The sequence below is a fragment of the Phaethon lepturus genome, unplaced genomic scaffold (assembly GCF_000687285.1).
Source record: "Phaethon lepturus isolate BGI_N335 unplaced genomic scaffold, ASM68728v1 scaffold49633, whole genome shotgun sequence".
NCBI lineage: Eukaryota > Metazoa > Chordata > Aves > Phaethontiformes > Phaethontidae > Phaethon > Phaethon lepturus.
The window spans coordinates 711-10868 of NW_010530742.1; the positions used below are offsets into that span (position 1 = coordinate 711).

The following is a 10158-nucleotide window of genomic DNA, read 5'->3' on the forward strand; positions in this document are numbered from 1 at the left end:
TGTAGCAGTTATAGCCTGAGTCAGGGAATCAGCACTCTGGGATTTTTTTTTTTTTTTTTTTTTTTTTAGTCTCACTTATTTGAGTCATCTTGAAGAGTTTTATGTGTGATAACTTCCCTTCTTTTATGCTTTCTTCTCTGAAGTGAGGATCTAGCCCTATAGAAGATCAAAAACTAGCTCTTATTGTTTAGATCATCTTTGAAAATTTTATATAAAAGGAAGTAGAGCAATTACTTGTGTTATTTTTCTGGCACCAGTGATGATGTGTCCTCAAGTTGGAAAGGACTGTTGCTGATGTTGAGGTACAGAGTGTTTGTTCAGCTATCTGTGTATTTTTTTTTTTTTATTTTTAGGCTCTTTTACCTATGGCAAATGTGGCCATGATTGACTATACCTTGGAGTTTCTAACAGCAACTGGAGTGGAAGAAACCTTTGTTTTTTGCTGTTGGAAGTCAGCTGAGATAAAAGAGCATTTACAGTAAGAATCTCTTCTTTTTAGCTTTATCATGGAAAGGATTCTTCTATTCTCCAGCAAGCCTCAAAGGTCTCACTGATCCTTCTGATGAAAACCGTGTGCTAGGGATTCCCTTTCAAGAGAAGTCTCCTAACACATCTCAAAAAAAGACCATTCCTCCTGTGAAGGAGTGTGGTTGTGCAGTGTATTAAAAGGGTTGAATGTTTTGGGACTGCATTTGTATTGACATTTAACTTTTCTTGTATAAAAGCAAGAGTTTCCTGGGTAGCCGTGTAGATTAGAGTACCACCCTTTGCATTATGCCCTGTCTCGGTATGTTGTGCAGCATATGGAAACAGGTTGCTCAGGCAGCACCTTTGCTTCTGCATGCTGCAGGTTTGCAAGCTAAAGAGAAGCATGCAGTCTTTTCCCTGCCTGAGATACTGCTTTCTGAGGAAAAAAAAAAAAAATTAGTTGTGTGTAACTTTTCCTTCTTTGTCAAAACTTGGCTCACAGTGAAGTCGGGTTTCCTGAGTTTCCATAAGCTACAGTCTCAAAGTCTAACCCTCTTCAGTTCATCTGCTGTGTGCAAATGAGCATACCTAAGCCTATCGATAGCAGGCTCATTGTAATAGGATTCCCCTGGCATTAACTTACAGATATAGTATGCACTGGGGTACTGTGTCCTAGTGTGTTATCATAGAATCATTAAGGTTGGAAAGGACCTCTTAAGATCAAGTCCAACTGTCAACCCAATATCACCATGCCCACTAAACCATGTCCCGGAGTGCCACATCTACATGTTTTTTTAACACCTCCAGTGATGGTGACTCCACCACTTCCCTGGGTAGCCTGTTTCAATGCTTGACCATTATCTATGGGAATATCCTCTTTATGCCTTTCTGATGTTATTTTTCTCTTTCCAGAAAATCTAAGTGGTGCCGTCACACCTCTCCAAACACAGTGCGCTTTGTGACTTCTGACCTGTACCGCTCCCTTGGTGATGTGCTACGAGACGTTGATGCCAAGTCCCTTGTTCGTTCTGACTTCATTCTTGTCACTGGAGATGTGGTGTCCAATTTCAATATATCCAAAGCCCTGGAAGAGCACAAGTAGGTGTTAAAAAAGTGTACGCTTGCCTGGTGTGCTGAGACTGAGGCCCAGCTCTCTGAAGAGTAATTTTAAAGTTCTGCTCTTCTTTTTCAGGTTGCGTCGTAAGATGGAAAAGAACGTTTCTGTGATGACGATGATATTCAAGGAGTCCTCACCTGGTCACCATGCCAGGTGCAAAGAGGATGACATTGTTATTGCTATGGACAGTGCCACAAACCGTGTCCTTCACTACCAGAGAACGCAGGGGCTGAAACGCTTCCGCTTTCCTATGGTGCGTCTGGAACCTGATGGGTGAAAAAGGGCTGCAGTAGTGAAGCAGCCCACCTCAAGGAGGATGTTCTCCTTGAGTGATGGCTGGGGAACTGTGCTTGCTGCTTCTTTTGGAGGAGCAGATGATAGGAAGTAACTCTTGGTAAACTGGCTTTTTTTTTCCTTTAACTGTTATTTGAGGCTTGGTGAAATTGTGCTGGGACACACACGCTTGGGACTCATTTCAGAGTTTGAAGATGGGGCAGGCCTATTTCTCCCAATTCGGTTTCTGCATTTATTTGATTGCTTTTCTCCATGTGAAACAAGAGGTGGATGATTTGTACTGTTGCAGGGGTTCCCAAATTGGGATGCATGTACCATTATTGTACACAAGCCATTTTGAAGCGGCACTGAGCCCGGCACAGGGGGTGGAATAACAGCAGGTGCAAGAGGTAGTACCTCCTGTTATTTCTGCCTGTACTGTTCACTTAATACTTCAGTAAATGCTCTGTGAATGTCTATGGAGGCACTTTCTCCAGTGAGATAGATGGACCTTTTTTCAACTCAGAATTAAGACTGTGATTATATGGCATTTTCATCACCAAATCAGTAATCAGTAGATTATTTTTTACATTCAAATGAAAGCACAAGTCACTGTAGGAAACCAAAAAGGAAAAAACAAACCAAACAAAACCCAACAAAAACAAAAAAACCCCCATAGCTGTAAAAATCCACAGCGGGTATGGAAGCTGTGAATATTGCATTTTGATTTAATGTTCTTTGTACATTTGTAGCTCCCAGCAAGTAAGGCAAGGAGCCTTCTGGAGGAAAAGTGATTGTTCAAAGTACAAGCTTTTTCTTGGAGAACTACACTGTGTAAGGACAAGGGCAGTCTCTGCTGACTGACACACAGCTCTGTGTGTGACCAGGCTGTGCCTGCTAAGCTTGTGTCTCAGTATAGATTGTAGATTTCACTGATATTCAGAACTTGAGATAGTTTAATAATTCAATCAGTTGAATTATTAAACTGGGTTATAGAAGGCTGTTGAGGCTTGATATTGAGTGAGGCACTCAGATCATGTGAATTTTTTCCGCTTTCAGAGTCTGTTCCAGAACTCTATTGAGAACGTTGAGGTGCGCCATGACTTGCTGGATTGTCATATCAGCATCTGCTCTCCACAGGTGAGCTCTGCCCTTCTGAGGGTCCAAAATTCAATCTGCATTGCTCCCTTTGTCCTGCTTGTGTGGAGGAGGTGCACGTGGCCTGAGTGTCCTAGGTTTGGAAACCAGAACCCCCAGCTGTGCTCAGTGACTGCACTGAGAGCCTGAGTGATCACGTGATGCTGCTCTGTGGACTGTATGGTGCTCAGTCTGTATCTGGCATCCACTGCTTGAGCCAGGCAGAACTAGACAGTGGATGTGTCAGTAGACTGGCTGATTTGGCATGGGATGAAACTGCTCTTGAAAATAAGCAATTTCACTTTGGGTGTAGTAACATCTGTGGAGCTGAGGCCAAGGCTATGCTGTGGAAAAGTGTCAGTACTTGAAAGCTGGTACCATGTTAGGGTAACATTCAGGGTTATTCCAGCCTAGGCTCGCTAACATCTCTTCCACATTGGAAAAAGCTGGTCTACAGCCTTCCCTTTGAGCGTGAAACTACCAAATCAAATCACCAAGTGAGGCTGGGCGGATTGCTTGGAAATGATAAAGCAATGTTTTGCCCCTTCTGGAAACCAGCATCTCTTCATAGTCTCTGTTAGGAGGAGGAGATGGGAACACTCCTAGCAGAAGGAATCAAAATTTTATTCAAGGCAAGAGCATTGCTTTCCTATACTGTATAACTTGGCTCTCTGAGAACCACTGAACAGCCATTGGTTGGACTTGGTGATCTTAAAGGTCTTTTCCAACCTTAATGATTCTGTGATTCTGTAATTATCTGGCTTCACTGGCAACATTTTCTGCTAACTATATTATTTCCTGGTATTATATTTGTGGCAGGTTGCTGAGCTGTTCACAGACAATTTTGACTACCAGACACGAGATGACTTTGTGCGTGGTCTGTTGGTGAATGAGGAGGTAAGGAGAGGGCTGTTACAAGGGAGATCCTATTATCTTGCATTAGAGAGAGAATCTTCTGACATGCTCCTGCCTGTCTCCCAGGTCCTGGGGAACCAGATCCATATGCATGTAACAACAGAAGAGTATGGTGCCCATATATGCAACCTGCTAATGTATGAAGCTGTGTGCTCTGACATCATCCGGCGCTGGGTTTATCCTTTGACTCCAGAGATGAACTTCACCGATGACAAGAATCAGAGTTACACCCATTCTAAACACAACATTTACCGAGGGGTGGATGTTAGCCTCGGCCATGGCAGCGTGCTGGAAGAGAATGTACTCATTGGGCAGGGAACGGTCATCGGGAGCAACTGCTCCATAAAAAACAGCGTTATTGGTCAGAACTGTAGGATAGGTGCGTACAAGAATGGGGGACATGCAGGCCCTGCCAGGCAAGGGCACAGGTTGTTGGGATTTAGTTTTTAAAGTGCATTTTAAAGTGCATCCTCTAAGAGAGGATGGTAGGTGGGTACTGATTGACTTCTGATGGGAAGAAGGGAGAAAAGGTTGGTTTTCCAGAAGGGGAAATAGATTAAAGTTTTCAAGGTACTATAATGATGCTGAAAGGTGGAAGGCACTTTGTGCAAATAAGTCTTTTCAGCAGTAGAGAATGCATGACTTCTACTGATCTAGTTATCACCCACCAACATGCTGCAAATGAGGGATGTCTGTCTGTGTTTTTATGAGCTGCCTGGTACTCCTCCTTCCTAGTCTTGGCTGGAAGTTTTTTGTGATTTGGCTGTATTTGTGCAAAACCAGGTTGTCAGTTATTACTGTCAACTTACTAAGTCTCTGTAGAGAACAAAGTCATATTTTAGATTTGGGTAAGAAGTGGCCATAGGCCTCTAAGGCCAGTTTTTACCTATCATCTAACATCCTTCATGCATCAAGGGCATTGGAATACAGTGAGATGCTTTCTAGTGGACTCAGGAGTGTGGGAGAGCAGCAAACTGCCTTGCTCAACATATTTATGCTTGGTGATGTATAACAGGTGATAAAGTCATTTTGGATGGAGCTTTTCTCTGGGACAGAGTACACATAGCAGATAACGTGGAGATCTGCCATTCTGTTATCTGCGATGAAGCTGAAGTGAAGGAGAAAGTAAAGCTAAAGCCCCACTGTGTCCTGTCTTCTCAGGTGAGCTGTATTGATGTCTGTTCTGCTTTCTGCTGTTCTTGGCTAGCTACTAGACTTACCAGAATACAGGGCTGCTCCAAGGCTTTTGCATATGTGGGGTACATCACAGAATCATTAAGGTTGGAAAAGACCTTTAAGATCAAGTCCAACCACCAACCCAGCACCACTGTGCCCACTAAACCATGTCCTGAAGTGCCACGTCTACACGTTTTTTGAACCCTTCCAGTGGTGGTGACTCCCCCACCTCCCTGGGCAGCCTGTTCCAATGCTTGACCACTCTCTCAGTAAAGAAATTTTTCCTAATATCCAATCTAAACCTCCCCTGGTGCAACTTGAGGCCATTTTCTCTCATCCTATCGCTAGTTACTTGGGAGAAGAGACCAACACCCACCTCACCACAACCCCTTTCAGGTAGTTGTAGAGTGTGTTAAGGTCTCCTCTGACTCTGGAGTCTCTTCTCCAGACTGAGCAACCCCAGTTCCCTCAGCTGCTCCTCATAAGACTTGTGCTCTAGACCCCTCACCAGCCTCGTTGCCCTTCTGTGGACACACTCCAGCAACTCAATGTCTTTCTTGTAGTGAGGGGCAATGGTACTGGAGGATATGCTACTGCTCCCACCTTTTTCTGCCTTCGGTTTGGCTAGGGTGCTATGGTATGTGATCTAGCAGTGCTGATGTCTTCAGTTAATACTTGTTAGTGTACACCTTGTCTGGAGCAGCTGTTGTCCCTGCTGGTGGAGGTACAAGGGGGCAATCAGGGTATTTCTTCATTAAGACATGTTGCACATATTTACAGGTAGTAGTAGGTCCTGGTATCACTCTTTCTGAGGGCACAGTGATCTCTCTGCACTCACCAGATGAGGAGGAAGAGGACGATGACCAGTTCAGTGATGATTCTGGCGTGAACAAGGAGGAAAGCAAAGTGAAACTGAAAGGTATGAGAGTCTCTGGCTCCAGGTACTCAGGCTATGCAGAGGGCTTTGCCTTCCATGATCTTCCGGGGTCTTTCCCTCCCCAATTCTAGACTCTGCAGTGCCAGGCTGCAGCTTAGTGCTGCATTCAGCTTGGAATGTGTTTTCAGTAGGGCAAGCAAGAATATTCAGCTCAAGTTGGACAGCGAGGTATACCTCAGTAACCCAGTATTAAAATCTTTAGAGCCTCAGCTATTTTCCATTTTTCGTAGAGTAGGAGCCTTGTAGCGTACAATAACCTGAAGTTAGAAGAGATGTTCAGTTCAAGCCAGGTTGCAAGCCTCATACCTGGACTGTGTCGAAGGACTTTGTTCTTGTGAAATGCTGTTTCTACCAGTCTGGGTTTGTTGAGGGATCTAAACATGGTCAGCTGAATGTTGCTGCTGTAGGGGGGAGTAAATCAGTCACTTGTCAAGGCAAGTGAGAAGATAAAAGCTGAAATTCGTTTGCATTTGCACCCAGCTCCCTGAAGGATATTTAGGGTCAGCAATATACAGGTTATACCAGTCTATTTCAGATTTGCCTGTAAGTGGATCCAGTACATCTACCTCCTAATTACTGTTTCTTTTTCAGGTTACAATAAAAAGGATGTAGGCTCAGAGGGCAGAGGCTATCTGTGGAAAGCAGATGACAAGAATGAAGAGGATGAAGAAGAGCAGAGACAAAGCTTATGGGGTGAGGAAAAATTTAGTGTAGTCACCTGGGGATAGACAGACAGACCTGTGTCAGGGAAACTGGCTTAGTGGGATGCTGATAATTCTGTCTGGAGCAAGACCTGGGCTTTGTGAAGCAGACTGGCTCCAAATAACATGTGTGTGTGGAGGCAAGGTGAGAGGTGAAGGCAGGTGGAGGACCAGATTCTGTCTTCCTGTGCTCTGTGGAAAATGTTTATTGTATCTTTGACTAACACTAACACATGCAGCTGTCTGTGCTGTGAATGGCGCACTATGAGATACCAGGCTTTCCCTTAGAGGGAATATGCTTTGGCCGTTCTGGGTACTGCTGGCTTTTTTCCTACTAGTGACAGCGTCTGCTGACATTGCTCCATCATGAGTCAGCAGTCTGCACAAAATGCATTTGCTTCTGTCCCTGTCCTTTTTTGTCTGCCTGCAGACTCTTAAAAAGCTCCATTATCCTACTGCCAGCTGTAGCATTCCCTCTGCAGCAAATCTAATCATCTGTACTTGTATGTAGAAGCTTCCTTGCAACAACGGATAGTTGCTGACTTGGTTGGGAAGTCCCTGGGACACCTGGTTCCTCATGCATAGACAGCTGCAGCTTTTGAATGCTGTGTCTTCTCTTCTTCATCAGGCCCAGCTATGCATTCAGAGGAAGAGAGCGAGTCAGACAGCGACCTGAGCATGGGCTCTGAGGAGCCAGACAGTCGGGCAGCGTCCCCTCAGCTAGATGACATCAAAGGTGAGAGATGGGTGTTAAGAACTATGGTAAGTCTGCAGATAATGCAGCGAGTGTGAGGTTGTGCTGCTTTCTCTAGGTATATTGGAAAATTTGTGGATGTCTGTGTTTCCTGACCTCACTGGCATTTTCTAGAGTTCTTTAATATTCCCTGTATTGCTGTTGTGTTAACCCAAGGCAGCCAAGAGTGAGAAGCTAGACAAAGATCCTCCATGCTTCTCACTCCTGACAACTGGACCTTCATGAAAGTGACCTCCCTGAGCTGTCAGTAAAAGGCAGTGTTGTTGACTAAACTCAGATTGTGTGAAGGTCCAGCAGAGTTTCCCTGTGTGGACAACTTGCTGCTGTAATCGTGCTGGAGAATTAAATGTCCCTTAGAGAATTAAAGGAGCTGCCTCTTTTGGCAGATATGTTTTGGTTTTCTATTTTGTTGTGTTAAGCTTACCTGGATTTGAAAGGGGTTCAAGCCAAATGAGGGGGCATGGAGGGAAAATAGCATTTTTCACGTTAAAATATCTCCCCAAAGGAAATTAAATGAATAAATTTTAGGTTTGAATTCACATCTTTAGTTAGAAGAAGATGAGGTTTGTCTGAATAGGAAAGGCTAGATGATGAAAGTGTAATAGAAACTCTGCTCTAAAAGGTTGCACAGGTAAATAGCCTTATACTGGTTTGTGTGGATAGATCAATGATATCTAGTAGGTTGTCTCCTTTATTTGAATTATATTCCACTATTTGTAAGTATAGTTGATGTGGGTGTGTGCCACATTACGGCGAACGAATAGGTATCTCTGTCGGAATGCTTCCTTTGTCAAGGGCATAGGTTCTTCAGTAATGAACAGTTTGAAGAATCTATGCTTTTCCCTCTCGGTGTCTAACTACCTGTCCTTTCTTTCATTAGTTTTCCAGAATGAGGTTCTGGGTACGTTACAGAGGGGCGAAGAAGAAAACATTTCTTGTGACAACCTGGTCCTGGAAATCAACTCCCTCAAGTGAGTGTTCCCTTAGGGATGCTGTCCCTTATGCTGAACAGTTGGGTTTGACAGCAGATCTAGAAAGAAAGGAGAAACCGTGTGAATACATGTGTTTGATTGTTAAATGTTAATTTTATCAGTATCAAGTATGAGAAATGCAGATTAGAGATCATGACTAAATGATGACAGGAGTTGATGGAGAGCACCAGCTGCATCTATAGCACCCTTAGTGGATAGGCTTTTCCTGCCCCAATTTTGTAAGAAGAGATTGAATTGCTATTAAGTAAGTGTGGACTGAAGAGAACAAGCCAGTTCTTGGCACAGACTGCCTGTAAGTTGATGTAGGGGCTGCTTCGCTGTGCATTGCAACATTCAACCAGCTGCCTGCAGCTGGGGCTGTGCTGTAGTGTGGCTTGTCCTCTGTTTTTACGGCAGCAATTCTAAAATGCATAATCAGAGTGCCTTTTACCTAGTATTTCTCAAATACAAACCTGTTTTCCTTCTTTTGCTCAACAGTATTCCTACAGCACTCTAGTAAATGTGAGGGTGCTGTCCCTGCAGCAGCTTGTTCCACTGTGATAGCAGATTTTCAGGGCTGTGGCCTTATGCAGGGCCTGATGCAATGCAAGGTGGTTTTATTGACTGAATATTTGGACGACCAAACAAACAAATAAAAAAACAAGTCTGAATGATGAAAATCAAATTTTCTGCTCTATCTCTGTGAAGAGCCACAGTCTGCAGAGATTAGATAGTGTGAAATATTGGGGGTTTTGACCTTTTTCCTCACAGGTATGCCTATAACATTGGCCTGAAGGAGATGATGCAGGTGCTCAGTAAAGTGATCCTGGAATTCCCACTGCAGCAGCTGGATGCAAACCTGGACTCCCAGAACTATTTCTCAGCATTACTTCCTGTGAGTCCTGCTCCATTTGACTCTTCTTTGGGCTTGTCTCCTAGTGTGTAGGAGTCTGTCTGGATGCCCCAGGTAGTTCCTGGCTGAGAAGTTTTTTGGTTAAGCCCGAAGCCACTTGAACTCCTTGAGTTCATGAGCCTCTTTGTCTTCTATAGAAGTGAACTGAAGCTATTGTACCTGCTTGACAGAACTCAGCTGAGACTGTAGGTTTGGGGTGTTTCTGTTTCCTGTGTGTGATAGAAGTGCATCACTTGTAGGATAGAACAGAGAGGGACTGTTAGAGATGTCTTTACATGCTTTCATTCCAGGAACCTGGTTCCAATCCATCATAAGCCCTGTCCCTGGGGCAGCAGGGAGCGCTCCTCTCCCTATGGGATTCTTTCCAAGATCTTACTTGTCTGCATACCATAATTGGCGCCAATTTTTTTCCAGCCAAACACAAAGGCACAATTAAAGACACAACAGAACTCTGTATCTTCACTTAAAAGAGATGGATTGTACAACTGGGTGAGAGTGATTTCTATTTCCTGACTTAAGGGTGACAAAATAGGGTAGGATCTGCTTTAAAAAGTAGGCAGTCTTATCTAAATGGTTTTATTGGTCTAAGCTGAAGCTGTTGTAGTATTTTTGTCTCTTTGCTATAGCCCGTTTATGTATTTGAGTTTGCAAACTCTACAGGTTATGAAGGTGCTTTTTTCAGAATGAATGGGTCTGATGTGTTTGGGAAGAACTAGTTTAAATTTTTTAGGAGATGGAGCTAAAGAGGAACACTAGACATCCTCATTCAGTCTGGAGAAGAGGAGACTGAGGGGAG

At 43.9% G+C, this 10158-nt stretch overlaps 1 protein-coding gene across 1 annotated transcript; it reads left to right on the plus strand.

Annotated features, from left to right (window-relative positions):
* Positions 1-359: 359 nt before the first annotated feature.
* EIF2B5 (eukaryotic translation initiation factor 2B, subunit 5 epsilon, 82kDa) lies at positions 360-9344 on the plus strand (the record flags this gene model as incomplete). Its single annotated transcript, XM_010284347.1, has 12 exons — positions 360-478; positions 1381-1566; positions 1661-1838; positions 2918-2998; positions 3815-3892; positions 3977-4289; positions 4926-5071; positions 5867-6005; positions 6615-6716; positions 7353-7460; positions 8359-8449; positions 9221-9344. Coding segments are annotated over exons 1-12 (1659 nt in total), but the record flags the coding sequence as incomplete, so codon positions are not given.
* Positions 9345-10158: the final 814 nt, after the last annotated feature.